The following is a 27,673-nucleotide window of genomic DNA, read 5'->3' as shown; positions in this document are numbered from 1 at the left end:
CATGCCAACATTATGGTCTAACAATAAAACAGCTTGTCAGCGTTCAGTTTTTTTGCAACAGCACAGCAGTAACCATTTAACACTCGCCACTGTCAACATTTATTTTACCAGTGTTTGGGCAAAAAACTTCAGATGGAAACATTTTAACATGGAAACAATTGTTCGTCTTTAAAAGTCCACAAAATATACATTCATCCTGCATTCCCAACTTGGATGATCTGATATCCTCGTGTTGGTGTTGTTCCCAGACCATCATGAAAATGTTGTCACATTGTTGTGACGTTATTCTTTTGCGCGCCAAGCCATTCGTGCATTTATGAAATTCCAATGTTGCAAGGACAATATCAATTCTGCTTACTGTTTATTAAAGGGTTACGGTTAGGGTTAGGGTCAGTTGATCGGCGGACAGAGGCGGTTTCACGCAGCTTAAGTACAGTTTTTTGTTTTACGCCGGTTTTTCCCGAAGTCGCAAAAGTATGACGTCACAACATTCTGATTGGTCACTTGCAATGTTGATCCTGGAACAACATTTTGTCATGGTCCTGGGTCGGTGACCCAGTGTTTTTGGTTATGTACTTTTACTTTTGATAGTTTTGTATTTTCTAGCATTTAGTGGTGTTCCCTCTGGTTGATGTCTTCCCTGCTTGTGCATTTCCTTAGTGTAGTAAGTCTCTGTGTTTAGTCCGCGTCTTTGAGTCTGTGTCATTACGTGTATGTGTTTCCTGTTTTACTTTGTAGGGCTCTGTCTTATGTCAGTGTGTTCTGTTTACGTTTCCCCTGCCTTGTCAGTTATCATGTATTCCAGGTGTGTTCCCCTCCTGTTTCCCATCCCCTGATTCCTGGCATGTGTATTTATAGTGTGTGTTACCGTGTCCTCGTTGCTGGTTCGTCTGTGTTGTTTCCCCTCGGTCTCCCTGCATGTATTTCCCCGGACCTCCCTGCACCGTCATTCCTGGTTTGTGTGTTAGTTTACCCAGTTTAGGTTTCAGTTTCATGTTCCTAGCGCCTTTGTTGTTTGCATTTTTGTTGTTAATAAACACTCACCTGCACCAGAGCTGCCGCCTTTTGGTCCTATATATATTCCACACGGCTTGCCCCCGCAAACCGTGACAGAACGAACCAGCCACCATGGACCCAGCGGCTGTAAATCCGTCCGAGGAGCTCCAGGACGACATCACGTACAATGTGGAGATCCTTCTCAGCCTATGGCTGGAACATCCCCCGGAAGAGCTTCGCCGCGCAACAGAAGACCGGCTGCAACGGCTCTTTTCCGGCCTGCCATGGCTATTGAACTCGCTTCCTCCGACTATGCAGGCTTTTCTCCGGCTCACACCGCACCTTCTCTCGGCCACTCCTGCCTCGCTGCCCGACTCGCCGGATGTGATCTTGCCCGGCCCGTCGGAGCCGTCTGCGGGGAGGAGACGCCAATCGCGCCGTAAGCGCGCCACCCCACAGCTGGACGTTCGGACTTCTAATTCGCCGGCTGTGGTGAGTGAGGACTGTTTTTCATTTTCGGACTGCATGACTGTTCATTCAGGGGCTGCGTTTTGTGTGGCGGATATCAACGCGAGCTGCTTATCGCCTGTGCAGCTACCGGCAGCTAAGTTAGCTCCCCCGCAGCCACTCTCAGTTCAGTCTCCGGTGCCACCCTCAGTTCAGTCTCCGGTGCCACCCTCAGTTCAGTCTCCGGTGCCACCCTCAGTTCAGTCTCCTGTGCCACCCTCAGTTCAGTCTCCTGTGCCGCCTGTAGCGCAGGCCCCAGTAGCTCCAGTGCCGCCTGTAGCGCAGGCCCCAGTAGCTCCAGTGCCGCCTGTAGCGCAGGCCCCAGTAGCTCCAGTGCCGCCTGTAGCGCAGGCCCCAGTAGCTCCAGTGCCGCCTGTAGCGCAGGCCCCAGTATCATCGGCTTCACTCATTCACTCCGTGCAGGGAGAAAGTTTAATTTCACCTCAAGGTGCTTTTCCTGGTTCAGCCGCCATTGGCACTGTTTGCCGCTCCAGGGCTTCCCCAGAGGCTAGGTCCCAGTCCTCAGCTGATTCTGGACCCCTGGAGTTTAAGCAGCCACCCGAGGGACCGCTCCGGCCTTCGTCTCTTGTCTCCGCTGGAGGGTCCGACGGACCGCTCCGGCCTTTGTTTCCTGTTTCCGCTGGAGGGTCCGAGGGACCGCTCCGGCCTTTGTCTCCTGTTTCAGCTGGGGGGCCCGAGGAGCCCGTCCAGCAGCCTTCCTCGTCAGCTGGTGGTTCCGGAGAACCACACCAGCCTCATGCCTCGTCGGCTGGAGGGTCCGAGGGGCCCGTTCAGCCTCCTGTCTCCGCTGGAGGGTCCGAGGGGCCCGTTCAGCAACCTTCCTCGTCAGCTGCGGCTCCAGCCTGTGCTTCGTCAGCTGCGGCTCCAGCCTGTGCTTCGTCAGCTGCAGCCTCAGAGCCTTCGTCAGCTGCGGCCTCAGAGCCTTCGTCAGCTGCGGCCTCAGAGCCTTCGTCAGCTGCAGCCTCAGAGCCTTCGTCAGCTGCGGCCTCATCAGAGTCTTCGTCCTCGTCTGGTCCGGCCTCATCAGAGTCTTCGTCCTCGTCTGGTCCGGCCTCATCAGAGTCTTCGTCCACGCCTGGTCCAGCTGCCTCTGCCTGTGCTTCTGCTACGCCTGGCCCACCTGCCTCTGCCTGTGCTTCTGCTACGCCTGGCCCACCTGCCTCTGCCTGTGCTTCTGCTACGCCTGGCCCACCTGCCTCTGCCTGTGCTTCTGCTACGCCTGGTCCAGCCTCTGCCTGTGCTCCTGTTACGCCTGGTCCTGCCTCTGCTTCAGCGTCGCCTGGTCCTGTGCCCTCCAAGCCTCGGCCGGTGCGCCTGACACTTGGGCGCCGCCGCTGTCTTCCGCGCAGCCAGCCCCCTGATCGCCATCGCCTGAGTGGCCGCCGCTGCCTTCCGCACGGCCGGCCCCCGGACCGCCATCGCCTGAGTGGCCGCCGTTGCCGTCCGCACGGCCGGCCTCCCGAACTGTATCCACGTCGCCGCCGTTGCCGTCCGCACGGTCGGCCCCCCGAACTGTTTTGGACTCCTGTGCTGTCGGCCCCCTGGCCGGCCCCCCCGAACCGTTTTGGACTCCTGTGCTGTCGGCCCCCTGGCCGGCCCCCCCGAACCGTTTTGGACTCCTGTGCTGTCGGCCCCCTGGCCGGCCCCCTGAACTGTTTTGGACTCCTGTGCTGTCGGCCCCCTGGACTCTTCTGTTTTGGACTGCTTTTTTTTTTTTCCTGTGTTTTGGTGTGCTTCGTTTCTTTTGGTTTTGGGCTCGTTTTTTGTTTTTGGTCTTTTGGCCTTCTGGTGCTCCGGTTTTGTTTTGCTTCGAGCCCTCCTTCCTGGGCCCCCGCCGCCCGCCCTGGTCGGGTTGTTTTCTGTTTTTTCTGGCTGTTTTTTTTTTTTTTTCTTGTTGGGCTGTCTGGAGCCAGCCTTTGAGGGGGGGGTACTGTCATGGTCCTGGGTCGGTGACCCAGTGTTTTTGGTTATGTACTTTTACTTTTGATAGTTTTGTATTTTCTAGCATTTAGTGGTGTTCCCTCTGGTTGATGTCTTCCCTGCTTGTGCATTTCCTTAGTGTAGTAAGTCTCTGTGTTTAGTCCGCGTCTTTGAGTCTGTGTCATTACGTGTATGTGTTTCCTGTTTTACTTTGTAGGGCTCTGTCTTATGTCAGTGTGTTCTGTTTACGTTTCCCCTGCCTTGTCAGTTATCATGTATTCCAGGTGTGTTCCCCTCCTGTTTCCCATCCCCTGATTCCTGGCATGTGTATTTATAGTGTGTGTTACCGTGTCCTCGTTGCTGGTTCGTCTGTGTTGTTTCCCCTCGGTCTCCCTGCATGTATTTCCCCGGACCTCCCTGCACCGTCATTCCTGGTTTGTGTGTTAGTTTACCCAGTTTAGGTTTCAGTTTCATGTTCCTAGCGCCTTTGTTGTTTGCATTTTTGTTGTTAATAAACACTCACCTGCACCAGAGCTGCCGCCTTTTGGTCCTATATATATTCCACACGGCTTGCCCCCGCAAACCGTGACACATTTAGTATGATGATCTGGGAACAACACCAACACGAGGATATCAGATCAACCTCCTAACTTACCCTTATTTTTAGTATGTATTGCAATTACCTTTACAATGCACACAATGTAACACAAACTGAATATGAACATATTTCCACCTCATAACAATATGCCTTGAACGCTAATATACACACCACCCTTCAACATTTCTGGTGCAGTATCATCTCTCAATTAAATCCTTTAAATCTCAATACTTTTGATTGTCTCTTACTAGCCCCCCCACAACAGTAAAATCTCTCAAATTGTAGTAGTTTACAAACTTTTCAAAATGTTCTAAATTTCTCTTAAATGTAATTTTCCCGTTATCTGTCATTTACAAATTACCATTTTATTCCCATTCAGCCTCCGAAAAACTTCTGTCCATCTGACAGAACATTCATCATCCAAATTAAAGGTTGGCTTATTCATTCAGTGTATTCTTGAGCAACTGTACCTTGGTCAAGAGTATGCTGACATACAGATGAAGGAAGAGCTTCTGAAGTACTTCAAAGAAAGCTTTCAGTCTTGAGGTTAACTGAGATTCAGTGCATATATCCCACCCATTAAGAGTGCACATGCAGAGGCCAGGTCTTCCAGGTCATGCAGGACACACTAGATGGTTATACCCACATCGGCTGGAGGAGTGCTGGCATCAGCTCTTTCGATGGTAAAGATAGCAAGGGTAATTTGTTCCAGCTCCCTCTGAACAGCTGTAGCTTAGACACAAAAACATAGAAAAATGGCATCCAGTTTTAAAAAAAGAAAGAAAAAGGGCCAAAGCTACCCTTTAATGACGTAAACACAATATTAGGAACATGCACCCCAGTGTGCCACTATTTCAGACTACAGATTCAACGATAAATATAAATAGTTTGGGTATACAAGAAGATTTCCCAAAACATTTAAACAGGTTCCATGCAAATTACAACAACAACAACATGCAACAACATTAGTTATTCAAAATTTGGTTTAATACAGATAAAAAACTAAACTAAAATTACCAACCAATTATTCTTTGAAGAGGATGCTTGGGTCTTCATTCAGGTAAAAAGGTAGTGCCCTGAGGACACACTCCCTCCCCTTTTCAATACTTTCCTTCTGTAGAGAGTGGCAGAGATACAGGAAGAGAAAACAGATATACTTTAGGATGACAGAAACTCACATTATACGCAAAATGAATGACATATCCACTGCACAGATAGACATGTACACAAGACCAACTAATCATCACATGGACATAAATAGTTAACCTGTTGGGCAGGGTTTCCACCACATTATATATGTCCATAATGGAGGTAAAGACAAACTAATACATCATCTTTTTTGCATTCAAAACATAACATAAAAACATTCACTTCTGGTTTAACCTAAATCAAGGGATCAGATTTTACATATGTTTAGGTAATTTAAATTTTCCAACGTTTTGAGTACCAAACTTTGTCTTGCTTATATAAATGTAAGTGCACTGTGCAGCTACCATACACTAGCTGTTTAAATTTGAAAATGATCTTATTAGCCATAATATTTTGCTACCAACAGAATAACGCACCTGTGTGGCTGGGGCCAAAGTTTGTCTAATTTTCTTCCCTGCAACGCCTCCTTTTTTCTTGAAGACTTTTATGAGCTGGTCAGTGTATTGGTCAAGTTGTGTAAAAAGCCTTGGAACATGTGCAGCAGTAGTAATCCTCACATATTCTGCTTCCACCTGAAAATATGTCAACAAACACAACATACTGTACTGTAAATATACATACTATATGTACACATATACAAACTAAAACTAATGTAGTAAGACCTCATTAAAGCTATAATTTTAACACAAACATTTACACAAAATGCTAATGGAGCCATTACAGCTTTTATTGTTATTTATCAAGTTCCAAAAAATATTGATCACAGCTGATCTGAAAAGAATTTCATGCCTCAGGCCCTTGAACTGCAACCTTTACCATGGTTCAGATGTGGAGAAGAAATAACAGGGGCATGGGATGGGTCACAAAAGAAAACTTAACTTATAAAACAGTTTTGTTTTTAAAAGTATAACAGTTCACATACCACATACAAGCTCAGCAATACCACATACACCACATCAGTATAGGAGGGAGCAGGTAAAGGCAGGATCTGAGATTTATAAAGTAAAACAAGAAATTCATTACTTAATTTCAAGAAGCAAATTATTGTTTGAATTACAACTAAATAAAATACTACTCAGAAGAAAAGCAAGAGATTGACACTGCCATGTGCTAACTTTCTATAGAAGCAATTATCACCAGGTCTGTCGACCTCCATTGTCTGTCCACTCATATGTCTTGAATAATTTTATTAAAAAAATTAAGTGTGTACTTTCACAAACTGTAATTTATAACTACATTGATATGTATAACTCCGCTAGGAAACATGCTGTATTTACAGACCATTTTTACATAATACAGATTACTGATAGAGCAGAACAATGGTGTCACAGTGGCTTTCGCCCTTGACTTTTTGGATTTTAAATGTCACTTTATGCTAGTGATGGGACGTTCTGTATCGAGGCTTCGGAGCGTGTGTCGAGTAATGGAGGGGGCGTTTCCGCGAAGCGCGTATCGAGGCTTGCTTCATTTATGGGAGGAGCTGAAAATCATGACGTCCGAAGCCTCGCTGCCCGGCTGTACCACGTGACTGGTTCATGAAGTGGTTCGAACTTTGCCGCGAGATATGACAGCGATATAAACCCCTCAGACTTCATTCAAAAATGTGGGTGTTTGATGGAGAGTTAGTGAGAGTTTGGAGACCGTTTGGAGGTTTATGAGAGTGAGGAGAGAAAGTCAGGAGAGAATGGAGCCAGCTAAGAAGAGGAGGATGTCCTCCCCTGTGTGGGAACATTTTGATCTTATTCCTCCCAACAAGGTATTTCTACAGAAGATGTATTTTCATGATACTGATGGTGCAATACAATTTATGTTGAGCTGTCTTGACTTTTGTACAAGGTGAAGTGTTTGCTATGTGCCAGGGAGCTGGGATATAACAGCAACACCTCATCCATGCTTAGGCACTACAGAGCTTTGCATGAGAATAAGGGGGACACCGATCGTGGAGCAAGACCAGGTGAGCCATCAAATGCAATGATAATATAGGATGCAGTAATGTTACTAAATGATATAACAATATTATACAGCTGTTATAAGTTACGTGTGTGATATTTATATTTGTGCTTTATCTTTATTGTCTTTCCTCAGGAGAACAATCTCAAATAGATGAAGACCTGGTCAGCATGGTGATTGAGGACTCACAGCCATTTAGCATTGTGGAGGACAAAGGATTCAAAAGATTTGTTAAATCATTCAATCCTAGCTATGTTCTCCCCACTAAAAAGGTCATAAAAGCAGTGAAAATTTAGTTTTTACAGAATAAAATGTGAACAGGCAGGTGTGTAGCTGTCCATACCTCAACGTTACAAAAGCACAACCACTGTCCACACCCCAACCACACCTCACCTCACAGTAAATGATCATTTCCATTTCAAGCATTTCCAAATAATCATTTCCCATACTGCCAGTATAAATATACACAGTATACTGCCATCACTACAATATACATGTTTTACACACTCCTTTTGTTGTTGACATTTACAGGCTGTGTGCAAAATGCCACACTCTTCAAATTCATGCCAGCTATTATTTTTACGTCCAGTAGGTGTCCTGCTAGAGCAAATGAAGCTTCATGAAGCTTCGCGTTGGGGTGAACCAATTGGATGAAAAGCTTCAGTGCTTCATGGGGCTTCATCTGCCCATCACTACTTTATGCTATCCTTGCTATCCTATTCGATATTTCCGACTCTCGGATTACAGAAAAGGAATCCCAAGAAAGCAAATGGAAAAATAACCCCTTGAAAGAATAACCCCATGAACCCCTGTAGCTAATCCCTTAATAAAACAAAAAACAATAAAAATGTTTCTTACACAGTCCACAAAATAAGCATGTCCAGGACCCAGTAAAACTAATGTAAAACAAGCGCACGCAAACGATATAACATGTCTTGTAAGACAAACGCAAAATATAACCATGCTGGACATATAGATACTACACAACATAGTCAAAGAAAAAAAAGTGGTCTTACCTCTCAAAGAAACAGTAGCTTGGCGCCAAAACAGCCTTTTTCAGTTAAATTTGAAGTCTTGCGCATGAGCAGGCACAAGCCGTGAAACCTTCTTGTTCTGCGCGGTTTCATTACAACTGTTTTTGCATTACTGCCACCTTGTGGATATACAAGGTATATCGATCCTAATTGACTTAACTTAAATGTTATGCGATCAAGTAACACATTAGTATTATGTACGTTGAATAATAGACACAATTACGTAGACTTGATTAGAAAAACATATGTTAACTTAACAAAAACATATATTTTAAGTAAAATGAAAATAAATAATTAATATACACTGAACAATCCACCTCATTCATTTTTTTGAGTGTAATGGTGCTACTGGGAAGTGAAACTAAATACAATGACAAAGGCACAGCAGACTCCTTCAAAATAAAACAGGAAACATGAGGCATACGAATGACAACAGAAGCCTGACAGACCTAAATTACAAACAAAAAAGAATCAAAGATGCCAAATAACTCAAAACAGCTGGGTCAGAGACTCGGCCTGTGACACAAATTCAGTAGCTCTTCTGTCCGGACTTTATTTTTATGTATTTATTTATTCATTTGTTTGTTTTGGGTAACCAAAAAGTTGTATTTAAACTATATGAGTATGAACACCTAATGCAAGATTAAACACTGGGTAGAAGAGTGGAAATGAGGAACTTTAAATTAAATTTTCAATCAAACCAAGTCAGAGGTCTGGTTCCCTGACTGGGAACACTCCCACAACACCTTAATTGATTGTCTGTTTTACCATGAAAGTTCATCACTTGGCTGTCTTCAATGTAAAATTAAAAGCCTAAAAGTACACTTCACTATCTCAGTGGGTCAGCTGTAGTGCAGTTTGACCAGAGATGTACGTGACCGATTAATACAACATTGAGGCTCATGCTGAGCTCATTTGGGAGAAGGTTAGATGAAGATCTAAAGGTCACTGATACTAGCTTATGCTGAAAGTAGGTTGGTACCTGTGCTTGTACGTAATTTATTGATATACAAAAAAGATTCCCACCAAGACAGAGCAAACCTATATGTTTTTGTCTTGAGCAGAGAGATTAGATCATCCCTGTGGTTAAAAACATTCTTGATCAGGCATTAATATCTCTCTTTGGTCTCACCTGCCGAGTCCTCACCAGAATATATGTGCTGACTATCCCCAGTATCCATTTTTATTTTTCCAAAAACAGCATTGTTCTGATCCTCGAGTTTCCCCTGGCAGGTTTACTAACCTCACTATTTTTTCCAACCCTTTTCCAGTGCACACACTTTAATTTGCAGAAAACAACACTATCATCGGCGGAAGATAATCACAGCTCGACCTCTTGCACTGTTGACTGTGGAAACTCATTGTGTGCCTCTGATTTTCTAGAAAAAAAAAACCCTTAATAAATTAAATAAAGGCTACTTGTCTTGCTAACTAGCTATGAAATAATTACTTTTTACTCATACGCTAGTTGTGGTGTTGAGATGGAAGGTTCATAACATCATCAGCACTCATTTGCCAGAAAACCAAGAGAACTAAGATCCCTTTTGTAACAGAAAAGCTAAACTAATCTTTCTGTGCAGTCTCACAGACATCGGATTTTACTGAGGATTTTATTTAGTGCCAGCAAGCTTTCTGGGCCTGAGTAGCTCAGCTGGTAGGGCATCAGCCTTTTAATCTGAGGGTCTGGGCTTCAAGTCCCTGTTCAGGCTGTCATACAGTCAGTGTTGATAATGATCCTTTTTCCACTTGCTCTTTCAGCCCAGAAGTGTATGTCAATGTTTGGGCTTCCCTGTTTGCTGTAGTTCAAGCGAACTGGCAAAGCTCCACTGTAGTTTATCTTTTTGAGCTTGTGTCAGATTTAATAAATCCTTATCCAGCTCTACAGGCTGAGAAAAGCACGTGATACACCATTGCCCACTTAATTAGGACATCGAAGCCTTACAAGTGCATTTTGCTGTCTGACTATCTCAGTGGGTCAGTTCCAGTTTAACTACAGGTATATCATTCAGCAGAAGCAAGTTTAACTTTAGTATCCGAATTTATTAGAGGTCTTGGATTGTCACAGAAAGGACCTGTGGAACACATACATTAAACTGTTTGCTCATCTGTCTTCACACATGTATGAATTTAAGTGACACCTCATTCTTAATCCATAGGCTTTAATATAAATATAACTATAACAGCTTCAATTCTTCTAGGAAATCTTTCCACAAGATTTCGAAGTGTGTTTATGGGAATCTTGCCATTCTTCCAGAATCACATTTGTGAGGTCAGACACTGATGTTGGACAAGATGGCCTGGCTCACAGTCTCCACTCTAATTCATCCCAAAGGTGTTCTGTCGTGTTCAGTTCAGGAATCTGTGCAGGCCAGTCAAGTTATTCCGCACCAAACTAGCTCGTCCATATCTTTATGGACCTTGTTTTGTGCATTGGTGAACAGTCATGTTGGAAGAGCAAGGGGTCATCCCCAAACTGTTCCACACAAAGTTCCAAAATATCTTGGTATGCTGAAACAGTGAGAATTCCTTTAACTGGAATTAAGGGGCTGAACCCAACTCCTAATAAAAAACAACCCCACACTATAATCTCCACTCCACCAAACTTTACACTCAGCACAGTGCAGTCAGACAAATACTGTTCCCCTGGCAACCAACAAACCCAGACTCATTCATTAGATTGCCAGACAGAAACGTGTGATTCGTCACTCCAGAGAACACATCTCCACTGCTCTTGAGTCCAGTGGCGGCGTGCTTTACACCAAATTCAAATTCAAATTCAAATTCAAATTTTATTTGTCACGTACACAGTCATACACAGTACGATATGTAGTGAAATGCTTGGACAACTGCTCGTGACCTAAAGAAAACAAAAAAGGAAAGGCTATGAATAAGATAGGAAATAAATATGAAAAATTAAAAAGGGTAAATTTAACTAGGAAGGAATAAAATATAAATTAAGGTTAAAAATGAAATAACTGTACAACACAAATTAGAATGAAGGGTAAATTTAACTGGGAAGAATAAGATAAAATATATAAATTAAAGTTGAAAATAAAATAACTGTACAACAAAATACACAATACACAATATAGAACTATATAAGAATGTATGAAGAAATCTAAATATAAATAAATATATACACAATAACAGCAGCTGTACAAGTATTAACTGGAAATGAAGAATATAGTGACCAGTGTTGTGCAAAAACAATGTCCAGAAAGTCCAGTGTGTGTGTGTAAGAACCATATGTGTGGGTCAGTACTGTGTGGTGGTGTGATTGAGAGACCGTATCGCCTGCGGGAAGAAGCTCCTCCTCAGTCTCTCTGTGTTGGTCTTCAGGGAGCGGAATCGCTTTCCTGACCTCAACAGAGAGAACAGTCTGTTGTTGGGATGGCTGAGGTCCTTCACGATCTTCCTGGCCTTGGTCCAGCACCGCCTGCTGTAGATTGAGTGCAGGTCAGGGAGCTCGGAGCGGATGGTGCGCTCAGCTGATCGCACAACCCTCTGTAGAGCTCGTCTGTCCTGCATGGTGCTGTTCCCGAACCAGGTTAAGATGTTTCCCGCCAGGATGCTCTCTATGGTGCACGAGTAAAAGTTCCTGAGCACCTTGGAGGGCAGTTGGAAGTCTCTCAAGCGTCTGAGGTGGTAGAGACGCTGACGGGCCTTTTTCACCACGGTGTTGATGTGACAGGACCATGACAGGTCCTGCGTGATGTGAACTCCGAGGTATTTGAAGCTGTCCACTCTCTCCACTGGGCACTCGTTGATGACGGGGGTCTGGTAGTTCCTCTCCTGCTTAGTGCTGAAGTCCACTATCAGCTCCTTTGTCTTACTGACGTTTAGGAGGTTGTTCCTCTGGCACCAGTTCTCCAGATTCCTAATCTCCTTCACGTAGGCCGTCTCGTTGTTATCAGAGATCAGGCCCACCACGACGGTGTCGTCAGCAAACTTGATGATGGTGGTGGAGCTGGTAGTGGCCACACAGTCATATGTGCCACAGTCACCACTGCATGTGATGATTTGCATTGTACTTGGTGATGTAAGGCTTGGATGCAGCTGCTCAGCCATCGAAACCCATTCCATAAAGCTCTCTACACAGTGCTCTTGAGGTATTCTTAAAGCCACCTGACGTTTGGAGGGCTGTGGCAATTGACTAGGAAGTTGGCGACCTCTGCGCATTATGAGCCTCAGCATCTGCTGACCCCGCTCTGCATTTTTTATGTGGTCTACCACTTCCTGGATGAATTGCCAGTCGCTTCCACTTTTGTTACCACTAGCATTTGAATGTGGAATATTTTGTTCTGAGGAAATTTCATGGCTGTACTTATTGCACTGGTTTGCGTCCTATCAGAGTTCTAGGCACAACAAAAATCTCATATATAGCAAAACCATGCATGACAGTGATTGTGTGCCACTGCATTTGATTATTTTCATATATAAAAACAACAGTCTGGTTTGGCTGCTCAGCTCAAGAGAGTGTTTAAGGGCTTGCCTTTAGTAAATGAAGTAGAGTGCTAAATCTAATGTGTGAAATTACAGTGTCTGTCATTTAAATTCAAAAACATGTTGGGAAAAGCAGAAGAATTTCTAAATAAGAGAACTATTTGTCACGGTCCGGGTCAGCGGCCGTGTGAAGAGTGGAAGGAGGACTCAAACGCAGCACTATTTCAGACGTGAAGGGTGATTTATTGACAATACCAAACATAAAGTGGAGATGGCAAAACTGAACTAAGGACGAACTAAACTGGGAGAAACTACACAAAGGAGTGGCAAACCTGAACATGAAGGGAGAACAGCAGGGAGAGCACGCAGAGGATTTCACAGGGTATGAACACAGACGACGCGACGAGGAGCAGAGGAAAACACACACTATAAGTACACAGAGAGACACTGGGAAATCACACACAGGTGGGAGACACAGCTGGACCTGGTTAACCTGACGAGACAGGGGAACACTGACACCAGGGACCAATAGAGGGAGCACAAGCTCAGAACCCAGTACCTAAAATCCCAAAACACAAACCATCCCAAAACAGCCCATGAATAATAAAGAGAATAATAACAATAAAGAACACAAACACAAAGTCACTGAGTCATGGTCGCAGGACCATGACACTATTACCTTTTTCCTGGGGTTTGCTCATGAGTCAGCCCTGCACTCTCAGAAATAGGGGTACCAAAGTGTACCAAAAAGGGTACAAATGCTTGTCGCTGGGGGTGTTCCTTTTTGAAGGACATTTCTGTACCCTTTAGGCTTGGTACATTTTTGTACCTTATAAAGTTGTACCATCTGAAGTACAATCATGTACTTTCCTAAGACATAAATGTACCTTCAAACTATAGTACAGAAATGTTCCCTTGAAAAGGGTACAATAGGGTACCTATGAGGGTACCCCCCCAGCGACAACCTATTTCGTACCTAAAGAGACAAAAATGTACCCCCAATAGTCCAAAATATTTGGTTATTTAACTATTTATTTTCGATAATAGAATCACATCAAAGCATTTAAACAACCACAGGAATACATCCTTGATTACATTCATACATTGCCATAGGACATGTTAAGAAAAATACATTCATTTAAAAAAAAGTAAACAATCACATAAAGACATTAAACACCTGAACACAATGTTTTGACGGATCACAGAGATGTCATGTATTTAAAAAACTGTCCACACAAATGTTTTGCTCTACTTCATCAAGCCAGAATATATATATGTCATATATATAGACAAAGTGGAAAATGTTCTTGCAATCACGTCACACAGAATACCTCAAGGACACAAACAGTCTATCATCAACTAAATAGGTGTCTAGAGCTTGAAAATCTAATTCATTTCCTGGATTGAACAGGATCCAGTCATTGTCAACTGCCACTTGGTAATCATGGAAATGACATTCATAAGTGCGAGGAAGTAACAGTTTCCCACACAATACCCAACAAGTATCAACATTCAAAATATACTTGATTTTAAAGAATATAGGTATGGCTTCAGTGTGTACATGGCCAACTACAAAAACATCCTCAAGTTCATATTTGACACTGCTGACAGATATAGCAGACACACGCTGAAGCACTTTATCCTGAAAATGCACATCTGTAAAACTCGCTATATTTTTGAAATATTGATGCTTGCTTTCATATCTCATACACCATAAAGGGCGAAGAGGACCATACATCAAAATCAGCCTTGGGTAGTGAATAAGGTAGTGACACTTGGGTGTTAAAACATTTCCAAAGACTTTTGTAGTCATTTCAAGAAATTCTTGAATAAGCAGGTTTAAATAAGCAAGCTCATCTTTTCTCACATTTGTAGCCATTACACGATCTACGATTTCTGAACATAATAAGAACACATGCCAATATGGAGTGCCAGGTGGAACATGGGGAGCCATTAAAAAAGGCAAGAGCCTGAAAAGGCACCATTTTTGACTGGCTGATCCAACTATGTTAGAATTTCGAAGCATCTTTTCCGTCAGTGGCACTGGTCTGTTCGGCTTGTCATTCCTCCCAAACTTCACATTTTTCAGCTCATCATTGATTTCATATATGGTGATGTGCTTTTCCCTGTGAGCTTTACAAATAACCAAGTTCATTACCAAAGGAATAACCCCCTCCAGCAAGTCGTGCATTACATCTGGGGGAAGAGACTGGGTCACATCAAAATAAGGCAGTGCATCAAATGTACAGTTACCATACACACCGTACAAAGCAGCACTCTCTGGGTTGTTTTCCACACAGTTTATGTGGTACTCATGTACTTTGGTTGTTCTAATAACAAAATGGTCCTCACAAAAGTGCTGTTGTATCTCCGAGTGCAAGGCCATACAAAATCGGCATATTCTGCCTGTATTGAAAGACATTGAGAAACGCCCAATCATATGAGCAGAAAGGTTGTCGCATGAAATGGTAGCAAGAGCAGCATGAACTGTGTGCTCTACTTCATCGACACAGATAGTGAAACCCTCTGTGGACAGCATCTTCAAGTCAGTTATCAAGGGCTGAAGTATAGTTTCAAGCCCACACTCTTTTAAATGTGAATGGCGAACCAGTAAGGCTAAATGAATGTGACTCAACTTTGAGCGATGTTTTCCACTTATGTTTCCTATAGTATAATAAAATGCACAGATTTTGTATTTATTTCGTTTTGCACCAAGTGGGTTCACAATTTCAAATTCATCTTCATAAAAATGAAGTCTTAGAGCTTGAGGATGGTCTTTGAAAAATGAGTGGTCTTTAAAATACATGCCATCTTTGTAATCAGTCAAAACATCATCATCTTGATTTCTGTGGTTATCCAGAACAATTTGTTCCCACACATCCTCCACCTGACAGTATTTGTTTAATACCTGTAGGATTGGAACATACGAATAACTACCAATTTTCACACCAGAATGGTCTCTTACTGTGTAACTGATAGTTCCCTTTCAGTCGATTCACTCGGTACAACACATAAGTATGGGATATCACGCCCTCGCGTGTCCTGGCTGAAGAAACCTTTATTCACGCCTTTACGGCAGATGACGTGTGATGACACGCGCAAGGCCCCGCCCGCACATATAGCCGCTGCCATCACCGTCATCCCTCAGTTCTTACGCTCTTCACCTCGCTGAGAACACCTCTGCTGAGTTGGGCTAGCTAGCTACTGCTAGTTAGCTCCGTTGTCTGCCAACTTGAACCTAGCTTAACTGCCCCTGTTGGTGTTAGCCTCCACCGCCCAGCTGGTGCGTAGGCTGCCCGCGGAGCGCTATTTTCAAGTTTTTCTTGTGCAGCGTTTCGCTTTGCGTTTTGGGAATGGACTCCAAACCGAAGCGAGCAAAGCAGAAATCTTCTGTTCGCCCCTGTCCTCAGGGATGTGGTTTCTCTTTGCACGACAGCGACCAGCACGATGCCTGCCCTGTCTGCCTGGGGATCGTCCACGCTAGGAGAGCGTTGACGGAGCCCGAAGCTTGTGCGTTTTGTCGCCAGCTCCGACGCTCGACCCTGGAAAGACGGGTGACGTTTGTGGAAAGAGTGCTGGGACGCTCGGCTGTCGCACGGCATGACCCTCTTCTTTCCGAGTCTGGAGCCCCGGCTTCGTCCGAGTCCGAAGACGAAAATTTTCAGGTCGATGTCCCCGCGATTAGCTGGGCTGACCACATGGAATACGTTGACGGGTTAGCCGATGACGGACCGGAACCATGCAGGAGCGCTGACGGGCTTCAGCCTGGGTTGAAGCCCGCCAGCGCTCCCCAGGAAGACGATGACGTGCTGGACATCGGCCTGGACATCCATGGTTTGTCGGAGGATGAGCAGGAGAGCTCATTGTCGACCCAATATGCCGCCGCTGCTGCGCCGGTCGGCCACGATGACACCTCTCTTTTCTCCCTGTTTCGCCGTGCCGCTGAGAAGCTGCAGGTGGACTGGCCCTCTCCTCCACCAGCTCGGAAGCCGTCGCGGTTTGCGGGTTTTTTCCTTCCACCGGAGCCCGCAACGGCCAAAAACTGCCTCCCCATGTTCCCAGACTTTCTCTGCGAGCTAACAGCGTCATGGGACAAACCTCTGTCTACCCGCGTCACTGTGCCCGGCTATGGACAGTACATGGAATTGGACGGCGCCGAGGGAGCTGGTTTAGCTAACCCACCCCCTATGGAGCCGTCTCTGGCTGCTTATCTGGCCCCGTCCCATAACCATGGTGTCGGTGGCCCCGCAACTCTGCCGTCCAAGCACTGCAGATTCTCGGCCTCGCAGCTGGAGAAGATTTATCGGGCTCAGGCCGGCACCGCTCGAGCCATGAGCTCCGTCACCATGCTCCAGACGTACCAAGCAATGTGCCTGGCGGAGCTTGGATCGCTGGTTCCGGAGGACAGCCCGCTGTCACCTCTTCTTAACGAGGTTAGAGTCACCACGGATTACATCCTCCGTGCGTCTCGCTGTGCAGCGCTCTCCCTGAGCAGAGGGATGGCTTCGACAGTGGTGGCGCAGAGGCACCTGTGGCTGACCCTCTCCGACGTCCCTGATAGAGACAGAGCTGTGTATCTGGACGCACCAGTGTCTGCGGCTGGGTTATTCGGACATTCACTTGAAGCCATTCAGGCTAGATTCGATCTGAGGAAGAAGCAGACGGAAGCTCTGCGCGACATCATCCCCAGACGCCAGCCCCAGCCCCAGCCCACTGCTAGCTCTCACAGGCCCGCCGCTCCTCTGACAGCTGGCAAGAGACCGGCGCCCACTGCTGGAGTGGGAGGGCCGCCGGCGAGAGCACGTACTCCGGCCCGAGCGCCACGCCAGTCGGCCTGGGGCAAAGGCCCTCCCCCGGGCCCCCGACGGGACCCGACGCCCAGGAGGAAGAAGCCTCAGCCCTCCTAGCTGTGATTGCGAGTGGGGAAGGGATCCGGCAGCAGGGAGACGCTGCTCTTACCCCTCTGTTGCCGCACAAGAGGTGCCGCTTAAGTTCTGTTCAGGTTGTCAGCCCCAGAAGGCGCTGCACTTCCCTATCGCGGTCTCCCAAGCACATAACCCCTGCACACGGTTCAGATGTGTTGAATGTTCAAGCGACCACATCGAGTGTTCCCGCTGTTTTTCATTGTTATGCCCCGGAAAAGGTGCACCCAACAAAATGTATAAATGTACATGTTCCCATGTTGCAATCAATAAAGAGTGTTGTTTACTCTCAAACAATCTCAAATGCTCAACCTGCAGGCGAAATGAGCCAGGTCAGGCAGGGGATGCAGTCCCCTGCAGACACACTGGGGGGCGACGGCGCCCCGCCGTCAGTGCTGCAGGCCAGCCGGCTGGCTGCTCACTTCCCTCAGTGGCGCGCTTGCGCCCCCTCTCCGTGGGTGCTGCAAACCGTTGCCATGGGTTACCGGTTGCAGTTCCGGGTCAAGCCGCCTCGTTTCCAAAGAGTCGTGAACACGATTGTCAACCCCGAGGCAGCCTTGGTACTCAGAGAGGAAATACAGGCGCTATTACAGAAGAGAGCAATACGGGTGGTCCCCGCTTCGGAGACGGACAAAGGTTGGTACAGCCGTTATTTTGTCATTCCGAAGAAAGGGGGAGGGCTTCGTCCCATCCTCGACCTGCGAGTCTTGAACACGTACCTGCGAACGTACAGGTTCAAGATGCTAACACTCAGACAGCTCCTGAGTGCAGTCGGCCCGGGAGATTGGTTTGCGACAATCGATCTAACAGATGCTTATTTTCATGTCGCTATACACCCGAAACACAGGCAGTTCCTGAGGTTTGCATTCGAGGGCGTAGCCTACGAATACCTAGTGCTGCCGTTCGGGCTGTCGCTCGCTCCCCGCACCTTTACGAAATGTGCCGAGGCAGCGCTAGCGCCCCTCAGGAAGAGGGGCATCCGCATCTTGGCCTACCTGGACGACTGGGCTCTCGTGGCTTGCTCCAGAGAACAGGCGGAGACGCAGCTGTCGCGGGTTCTGTCACACATTCAGACACTGGGGTTCTCTGTGAACTTTCAGAAGAGCTCGCTAATCCCAGGTCAACAGATCGCTTTTCTCGGTCTGGAAATATGCTCTCTTTCCAGCCGCGCACGGTTGTCAGAGCACAGAGTGGCCGCGTTTCATCGCTGCCTCGCTCAATTTCAGCTGGGACGCAGACTGCGTTTCCAGACGATATTGCGCTTGTTGGGCATGATGGCATCTATGATCGCCGTAGTGCCGCTTGGGCTGTTGAAAATGAGAGCGTTTCAACGCTGGACTCTCTCTCACCGTTTGTGTGCTTCGCGTCACCTCCGGAGGAGGCTGCCGGTAACTGCGTCTTGCATGCTAGCTCTCCGTCCTTGGAGGGAGCCCGGGCTACTGCACCAGGGCTCTCGGATTGGGAGGGTGTTGTTTCGCAAGGTGGTGTCCACAGATGCTTCCCTAAGTGGGTGGGGAGCGCTGTGCGAGGGTGCGTCAGTGAGAGGGATCTGGTCCGCGGCTCAGCGCCAGCTGCACATCAACCACTTAGAGCTGTTAGCAGTGTTCTTAGCTCTAAAGCGTTTCCGTCCAGTCCTGCAGGGCCAGCATGTCTTAGTCAGGACGGACAATTCAACAGTGGTGTCTTATATAAACAGGCAGGGAGGAACACGCTCTCTTCCCCTGTTGCAGCTGTCTCGCTCTCTGCTGTTATGGTGCAGTGTTCATTTTCTGACTCTAAGAGCCACCCATGTCCCGGGCCACCTGAACCTGGGGCCGGACCTTCTCTCCAGGGGGGGTCCTCTGGTGAGAGAATGGAGGTTACACCCTTCAATAGTGGCTCAGATTTGGGATCTATTTGGCGAGGCGCAAATAGATCTTTTTGCTTCCAGGGTGAATGCTCACTGCCCCCTGTACTTCTCCATAATCGACCACGATGCACCCTTGGGCTTGGACGCGCTAGCGCACCAATGGCCAGACGTGCTCCTGTATGCATTTCCCCCAGTGGAAATGATATCTCCAATTCTGGAGAGGGTGCGTCGGCATTCCCTCTCTCTGATCCTGGTGGCCCCTTGGTGGCCCGCGAAGTCGTGGTATGCAGAAATAATCAGCCTGCTTGCAGCAAGTCCTTGGCAGCTTCCTCTCCGCAGGGATCTCCTCTCTCAGGCGGGGGGGGAAGTGTTTCATCCGCGCCCGGATCTGTGGCACCTTCATGCTTACCTGCTGAGAGGTTAAACTTGGTTGCTAAGGGTCTGCCACCTAGTGTGGTAGCGACGATTCAGAGCGCCAGGGCCTCGTCTACTAGAGGCTTGTACGCTTACAAATGGCGAGCCTTCGAGCGATGGTGCCAGGACCGCCACACTCTCCCATTTCAGTGCTCTATTGTGGATGTTTTGACATTCCTGCAGGAGCTGTTGGATAAAGGCCTTTCGTTTTCGACGATCAAGGTTTATTTAGCGGCTATATCTGCTTGTCATATCGGTTTTGACGGGGTGACACCAGGTGCGCATCCCCTCGCCGTGCGTTTTCTGAAAGGGGTTCGCCGGCTGAGGCCCGTGCTTAAGTCCAGTGTCCCGGCTTGGGACTTGTCTTTGGTGCTGGAGGCCCTTTGTGGCCCTCCGTTTGAACCCGTTGAGTCAGTAGATATGAAACTTCTTTCGTATAAGACCGCATTACTTCTCGCTTTGGCCTCGGCGAAGCGAGTGGGGGACCTTCATGCGCTGTCTGTGCATCCTGCCTGCACACAGTTTTCTCCTGATGGCCGCAAGGTCGTATTGCGTCCGAATGCCGCCTATCTTCCCAAGGTCATGCCTGCATCTTATAGTTCAATGGAGTTTGAGTTGCTGAGCTTTTGCTCCCCTCCTTTTGAATCTGAGGAGCAGAGGAGGGTGCATTCTCTTTGTCCGGTGCGTGCGCTACGCACCTACATTGAGCGCACTCGGGATGTGCGTTTGTGTGACCAGTTGTTTGTCTGCTTCGCTAATCCGAATAGAGGTAGAGCTCTGTCCAGACAGAGGCTGTCCCACTGGATTGTAGAAGCTATCTCGCTGGCATACAGCACCGGAGGTTTTGCGTTGCCCCACGGGGTGGGAGCTCATTCCACCAGGGGGATGGCGACCTCATGGGCTCTTTTTAGAGGGGTGCCTGTGGCTGATATTTGTGCAGCGGCTAATTGGGCGTCGCCGCACACTTTTGTGCGGTTTTATCGGTTGGACGTTACAGCCCCTTCGGTGGCTCATGCTGTCCTTTCTGCTGGGTCTACCACTCACTAAGGATGTGGTGGTCCCGTTCCGGTTCGGTGGCTGCTCTGCGGGGCGTGTATATAGGTCCCATACTTATGTGTTGTACCGAGTGAATCGACTGAAAGGGAACGGTTAGTTATGTCTATAACTTCTGTTCCCTGAAGGAGAGGAACGAGGTACAACACAGGGTGGCCCCACTGAGCAGTTGGCTCGGGGGAAGAGCGGCTATCGAACTGAGGGATGACGGTGATGGCAGCGGCTATATGTGCGGGCGGGGCCTTGCGCGTGTCATCACACGTCATCTGCCGTAAAGGCGTGAATAAAGGTTTCTTCAGCCAGGACACGCGAGGGCGTGATATCCCATACTTATGTGTTGTACCTCGTTCCTCTCCTTCAGGGAACAGAAGTTATAGACATAACTAACCGGTTCTGTCATGTTCATTTTTGATTTGCAGTGTTCTTTTATCATAAATGGTGAACGAATTGAATCACATGCTTTCTGGAAAAAATCTGAAGTAGACAAAACCAGCTCAAGTTCTGGACAATCACTGAGGCGGAAACCATGTTTATCCAAATGATAACGAATAAACGAGTCGTAGTTTTCTTTAAAAAAACACAAAAGAAAACTAAGATCATCAACGATGTCTTGCTGAACAGAGTGTGGAAGGTTATTTTTTTCAGTACATTTGAGAATAAAGCTAAATAAATGATCTCCTAAATTATCAAGCAAACTGTCCATACTAGGTGGTGTGGGCTGCTGAACTGTGTGCGTCTCGTCTGAACTGTGTGTGTGTGGGTCTTCAACCTCTTTGTGTGCATGGTTTTCAAATCCATCTTCAACCTCAAGGCTATTCAAAACAGAGGGTTTGTGTTTGCGATACACATGGCGTCGAAAAGAGTGATACTTGGAAAAAGCTGCCTGGCAGTCATTTATTCCACAAGTGATGCTGAAATGAGGCTCATGTGCGTGTACTAACCCAACATGTATAATCAACTTCCTCAGAGTAAATGCCCTTTTTGAACATTTTGAACATTTGTGGAGTGGGGGCATATTTAATAGAGTTGGTTAAGTACCCTGGCGACACTTACTGGCAGGGGTTTGTCTCCCTGGTCTCCTATGTTGACAATGCAGTTCTGAAGAAAGACAAGTGTTTTCTTGAAGTATGCAGGGTAGGTCATGTTGAACACGAAGAAGGTGGAGAATGCTGAGATGTAGGCCTCATCCAGCGAGACTTTCTTCAGTGGCAAATCCTTGGTCATTTGAAGAACATTTTGAAGAACAGCAGTGAAGTTTTCGCTAAAGCGGCGACAGATGTTGTCTTGGCAGGGATGCATTAAATCAACCTCATAACACAACTGGAAATGAAAAGAGCAGAATAGACAAAAGATTTTACATTTTACATTGAGGATTTAAATTTTTGACATGTTTAAAGACACAGACTGGAGATAAATGTAAAGTGCTTTAACCCGTGAACAAAAATTCTAAAGATAATGAACAGATCGATTAATCAGTTAGTACAGAAAATAATAATCAGATTTAGAGACAAAAAATCATTAGCTGTTTCCCCAATCATCTTAACAATTCTTACCCCTGCAGATGTCCCCAGGAATGGATATCTCTTTAATAGGTCCACAGTACACATTCCTTCAGCTACCTCTCGACGTCTCCATGCAAAGGTTTTTGTCATGCGGTCTTTCACCAGTGCTGTGTCAGGATGTAGCTTCTTGTGCTGATCATTTAGCACCTTGATATGAGCATCAACGGAGGCTGCATCTTCCCCCACAAAGCACGAATCCTTTGTCAAAACAGATATCAGTATTATCATAAGTAAAATCTGATAAGTTAATGTTACTCGAAATGCGGTAATTTGTACACCAAATGCTTTGAAAAAAATGCAAAAATGTTGAATAGGAATTGCAAGTTGAGCTGACTTTTGTTAAATCAACTGTGAAGTTCCTTTTTCTATGTTAATGTTATCTGTTAACATGTTTCTTTCAATTAATGTTTACTTTTAGCTTTACAGTGAACATAATAAGACTACATATGTTACCTTAGCTCTTAAAGGCTGAGGGTGTGAGGACTTACGAGAGAGGGCTTCAGTCTCTTCAGACAGGAGCTGCTGGATTCCTCTGTGGTCCGATGTTTCTGCGTGCGTCCAAACTTTTCTTTAACCCGGTTCACTTCTTCGTTGCTGATTAGGGGAGCCCGTTCTGCTTTGAACTTTCTCTTGAGTTGGCTGTGCCAGGTGTCCTAGTTGTTTCAAATGTATATAAGTAGTTAATTATGCTTACTTTATATTAATATAATCTATAAAAGAAACAAAAAAGGAGAGGTACTCACATAACCATTTCCGTGTACATCTCTTAAAGGATACTTCACAATCAGGGCTTTGATTACCTGGATGTAGTCTGAGTGGGTTGGGTACCTGTTTCAAACATAAGAAAGACAACCCACAGTGCACTGATTACTCTTATCCTTTCCTGGGGGCTTTTCTGTTCTTCAATTCTTCTAATCATATTGTTATTACCGTAAATAGTATGTTGTAGACCAATGTCAAATCAATGTAGCTAAAGTTGATTTTAATTTTTTAAAAATGGGCGTGGACAAACAGCCACATCTCTCCCAAACTTAATAACATAATAATAACAATAAGCTATCATTGTGAATCTGTCTATATTCCCCAAAAGGAAGTTACAATTAATTCTCTTGATTAATTGTTAATATAAATTAACTGGTAATATAAAAATGTAAGTAAGTGTACTCCCTGCACAGAGCTTACAGCTCTCATATTCGAAAATCCCACTAAGTAGGTGGAATGGTACAAATGTGTACCTTCCATTGTTTGAGCGGGAAACAAGTTAGATGGGATAAATTTTGCTTAGAAAACGATTTTGTTAATAGCTATATTTACATACTAGCATGTTTTGAGAAATTATTGATTTTTTTTACATTTTTGTACACGGTTCGACACTATTTATTGATAAAACACTCGAATACGGCGGGCAGACAGACGTTGAACATTCCACCAACAGTCTAAATAGTCCACATTTGTACCTTTCTTTGTTTAAAACTTAGCTAACTGCTAGCTTTCGCCCATGTTATATCTAGCTCTTCGGACTTTTGCTAACTCTACTGTAAAATTACACGTTGTAATTTTTATAAAAACACAAAATCACACCCGACTTACCTCTAAATCTTTGCGCCTCGTCGTCTGACACATCAATGCCTTCTTCCATCAACCTTTTAAGGAGCTCCTCCGTGGATAACCCCCTGAGAGTCATTTTCTGTGTCAACGCTAGTCAGCGCGGAGGCGGAGCACTCATCACTGCTGCCTTTTCGGCCTTTGGGATTAATGCGCGTTGCGAACTTGACACATGAAAATACAACATTGTGGTATTAATGCGCAGTTGTTTAGAAACCGTTATGCTGTCTTGGCGAACTATATTTGTAACTTACAAAATGTAGTCACCGTAACATAAAAATCTGCTTGACATTTTAACTTCCAAAGAACCTCGGTTTAACTTGATGTTGCAAATTCCATAAAAACCTCACAATTAATGAACAATTCTAGGATGTAGTTAAAGCAAAAAAGTAAAGTCCAAACATAACAGTAAAATGATTTCACGTTTTTGAAAGATTTAAAACATTAAAAAATTATAACTGGAACTTAATAAAATGGAAATGGACCAGTTTTTTTTAACATCATTTGGTTGTGCCTGCATGTCATTGTGTGTGTGTTTTTTTTTAAATATAATTTAACATAACTTACACAAAGGTAGGTTACAGATATTCTTTGCATCATAGGATAATTTACGTACAGAGGAGAGGACCAACAGATTTGATTATAACATGTAGCTTTTATGAGCACACTCACATCTCATATGAATTTTACAATTAACCAGGCCCATCCAGATTTTCCCATGCTGACCCATTACCACATTCTGCCACTGTCACTGCAGTACAGGTCAAAATGGTACAGATTTGTACTTTATTTCAAATTGAACCTTTAAAGGGGCATTTCTGGACTTTTAAAGACCAGTATTGTACTTTTAAGGGAACATTTTAAAAAAATGTACCTATAGGTACAAAAATGTTCTTCTCTCGTACCTCTATTTCTGAGAGTGTGAACAAATGTTTCAAAAATATGTTTTCAAAAAATGTGACCAATCTTGTTTCTTTTTATTATATTTTTAATATAACAGAGACAATAAAAACAGCCCAACGTTTAAAATTTTCATAGGATTTCATTTGTAGTAAAATACCTTCAGGTAAATATGAATGCAGCAGCCACACAAGCCATCTCAATTTCATGCATAATGATGTTTGCAGTCACCGTTAAGTTCCTCTTGAATGTTTAACATCTTTATTGTTTGAAAACAGGTGCGGATGATGGAGAATTCCCTTTCCCAGCTCCATAATAAACCAATTGACATGCACAGGCATAAAGCTAGCATTAGGAAAAAAATAGAGGATGTTAGTATTGTTTCATGTAGATTCAGCCGTATAATCAATGCTCAAATTGCAGAAACTAACATAGAATCTGCGCTGTTTTGTCTAGAAACAGGTGTAAGCCATAATTCTACCCATTTAGCTTCCTTCTACTTGTATTTGTTTGTGCACACGCTAGGTAAATTGCACCCAGTTTCACACAGGATGGCATTCATAGGTGATAATCAGGCTCTCTGTATAGAAACGCAAGAACAAGCATTCTTTCAGGGTGCTCATTTCAATCTTTTACTAAATCATGAAGAGTTGTTTTTGTGTCTAAACCTAACCAGAAATGTTCTTCTTTTTGTTCTTTTTTTAAAGTTTTTTAAAGCAGAATTACTCTGACATTTTTTTACCACCTTAAAACACATTGGTGATTGATCATTGGTGGTCCAAATAATTTAATGAATTTTAGAGTAAATAAAGCTATTTTTCCTACAAACTGTATAGTTGCAGGTTCCCATGGTTTCCTCTCTGACTGTACTCATTTGAGAATACTCTGACAAACGACTAATTTTAATGCTGTTACCCTGTGAAGTTCATAGATTTAAAGCTGAATTTCTGCTTTTGGATGAAAAGCAGAAGTTTTCTAATACCTGTAGCATCTTCTGCATCATCCAGTGCTAAAATGATCATAAATGAAACTAAAAACACCTGAATCCAGCTACCACTTGATCACTTTATGTGAGCCACTGCAAAAGCAAAAGGTTTTAATGCAGCTGCCCACTCCAAAGGGCCTTAATTTCCTCAGCAGATGTAGCTTTTTCTTTTTAACTGCAAATGGCTCTAACACACAGCTAAAGATAGTTATTTGACTTTATCTGCTCACCCTTTGCTGATGGATATCTTCAGATCAGCCCCTCTTTCTCTGCTACCGCCAAATAGCTCCATCGATTTTCTGAATTTAGACCCATTGCTCTCCAGTGCTTTTAGGTTTATATCACTAAGAGTCTCCTTTTACTTACTTTTACTCTGTCTTTACACTCTTCTTCTTTTCTTCTTTACTTGTCACTTTAATAATTACAGAAATAGTAATTTCAGGGTTGTGAGATGACTGGGACTGAGAAAAAGATTTGCTAGTATCTATTATTTGGTGTAGAATTGTTATCATGGCACAATGGAAGTGAGGCCTATGTGTCATAAACTATTGACCAGGTAAAGATAATGTCTGACAAGCAAAATGCTCGTTAATACTCACTAAGTGATTAGTGCCAAAGTCAGTATCTGCTGTTAAGTCAGTCTGGCTTCCTCAGCGGGCCACCCGACCTTTGAGCGCACTTATTCGACTTGCAGTTCAGGGATAAAACTAAATGCCAATTTGCTTCTGGCTAAAAATGTCAATGGGAAGCGTGACTAAGCAGAACTGAACACCTTTACTCTATGACCCACTGCATGAATGCCATTCTACTTACGTTGGAAGTGATCTTTGCCATTAAGCCTAAACTGCTAACTCAGATTATGTGCATGAAAACGTGGAAGCGTAACAATCCAGTGCAAATTCTCTTCACAATGACTCTCCACCGCTCATCGCTGTCAGCGGGCCAGCATTCTTCACCGTACGTGGCACGCTGGCTCTGGACTGCTGCGACGACAATTTGGGAAGTGAGCCACACACAGATTAATCTGTTCAGCATGAACCCCCAAATTCAGATGGGTGCAAATTTAAACGCAACCTGTGTTGTCACTAATCCTTTTTTAGACAAACAATGCAACCGTAAACAAAGTAAATGTGCTGCTATCGTTTGCTGACTGATGGTGGTTATGAAAAAAATGTGGATATTTTGAGATTGTGTAAATATTAATAAACTAGATTAAGTGTTTTTTTGAGGAGAAAAAAAAGTAACAGCCATACATGCAGGCAACAGCACAAAGCACAACTGAATGGAGCTGATCAGACTGTTTCTTGGACTCAGCTGCCCTCCTGTGGTTATTTTTAGAAATTAGTTTGTGTGATACTGACACACCTGTTCATACCTCCCGTAGTTCACTAGAACTCATAAAAACATAATGCGTCTGTGCAGATGAAATGATACCTTTAAAAACGTCTTGTAATACAACTTGTTGTCGCGGCTGTAAGACACGAGTTAATGCTGCAGTTTTTTGCTGCTCTGAGCTGGTTTTTAATAAATATTAATACATTTGTTCTGTTAACATAAACTTTGCTTTGGACTAACCCCACAGTGTGTTTATAACTCCCTCAGTTTTTAGTATTTAATCTTTACTGTCATGAATATTTATGTATGTTAATGCTATGTGAGCATTTTTTCTGAAGTCATCTGCTTCAGCAATAAAATCTGGTATTTCTTTTGGAGTTTGATGCACTGAATCCCAATATGTCAGTTAAGTTGACCTTTCTTTTCTTTT

At 44.7% G+C, this 27,673-nt stretch overlaps 2 protein-coding genes and 2 long non-coding RNA genes across 4 annotated transcripts; 2 read left to right on the top strand and 2 right to left on the bottom strand.

The window, feature by feature from the left end:
- Positions 1 to 3,451: 3,451 nt before the first annotated feature.
- On the bottom strand, positions 3,452 to 6,640 carry LOC146704551 (uncharacterized). Its single transcript, XR_014921183.1, has 4 exons — positions 6,114 to 6,640; positions 5,608 to 5,763; positions 5,064 to 5,156; positions 3,452 to 4,774 (listed from the first exon to the last, which is right to left on the bottom strand). It is a non-coding gene; the product is annotated as an uncharacterized LOC146704551 (long non-coding RNA).
- A 178-nt stretch (positions 6,641 to 6,818) lies between these two features.
- Positions 6,819 to 7,465, top strand: LOC146704550 (uncharacterized). The gene is made up of 3 exons (XR_014921184.1): positions 6,819 to 6,947; positions 7,028 to 7,145; positions 7,277 to 7,465. It is a non-coding gene; the product is annotated as an uncharacterized LOC146704550 (long non-coding RNA).
- Positions 7,466 to 15,971: 8,506 nt separating this feature from the next.
- LOC146704549 (uncharacterized) lies at positions 15,972 to 20,203 on the top strand. Its single transcript, XM_085465297.1, has 2 exons — positions 15,972 to 17,326; positions 17,368 to 20,203. Exons 1-2 carry the CDS (start codon positions 15,972 to 15,974, stop codon positions 19,811 to 19,813), a joined length of 3,801 nt encoding a protein of 1,266 aa, XP_085321423.1. The 3' UTR covers positions 19,814 to 20,203.
- A 1,051-nt stretch (positions 20,204 to 21,254) lies between these two features.
- On the bottom strand, positions 21,255 to 26,200 carry LOC146704548 (sterile alpha motif domain-containing protein 3-like). The gene is made up of 5 exons (XM_085465288.1): positions 26,139 to 26,200; positions 23,162 to 23,246; positions 22,907 to 23,071; positions 22,410 to 22,616; positions 21,255 to 22,176 (listed from the first exon to the last, which is right to left on the bottom strand). The coding sequence occupies exons 1-5, from the start codon at positions 26,198 to 26,200 to the stop codon at positions 21,874 to 21,876; spliced, it is 822 nt and encodes a 273-aa protein (XP_085321414.1). The 3' UTR covers positions 21,255 to 21,873.
- Between the last annotated feature and the right edge of the window lie 1,473 nt (positions 26,201 to 27,673).

Source organism: Copadichromis virginalis, linkage group LG7 (genome assembly GCF_057382275.1).
Source record: "Copadichromis virginalis isolate Kocher_CV1m ecotype Utaka linkage group LG7, C_Virginalis_male_GT1.1, whole genome shotgun sequence".
NCBI lineage: Eukaryota > Metazoa > Chordata > Actinopteri > Cichliformes > Cichlidae > Copadichromis > Copadichromis virginalis.
Note: the sequence above shows the minus strand (reverse complement) of the source record. Positions and strands in the feature narration are given on the sequence as shown.

Excerpts from the sequence above, each read along its gene's own strand:
- LOC146704549 (XM_085465297.1), top strand. The coding sequence starts at position 15,972 with ATGGACTCCAAACCGAAGCGAGCAAAGCAGAAATCTTCTGTTCGCCCC. Across the intron at positions 17,327-17,367 it reads AGACGCCAGCCCCAGCCCCA|CTGGCAAGAGACCGGCGCCC; the intron begins GCCCACTGCTAG and ends CTCCTCTGACAG.
- LOC146704548 (XM_085465288.1), bottom strand. The coding sequence starts at position 26,200 with ATGGAGCTATTTGGCGGTAGCAGAGAAAGAGGGGCTGATCTGAAGATA. Across the intron at positions 22,617-22,906 it reads AGAGACTGAAGCCCTCTCTC|GATTCGTGCTTTGTGGGGGA; the intron begins GTAAGTCCTCAC and ends GTTTTGACAAAG. Across the intron at positions 22,177-22,409 it reads TCCTGGGGACATCTGCAGGG|TTGTGTTATGAGGTTGATTT; the intron begins GTAAGAATTGTT and ends TTTCATTTCCAG.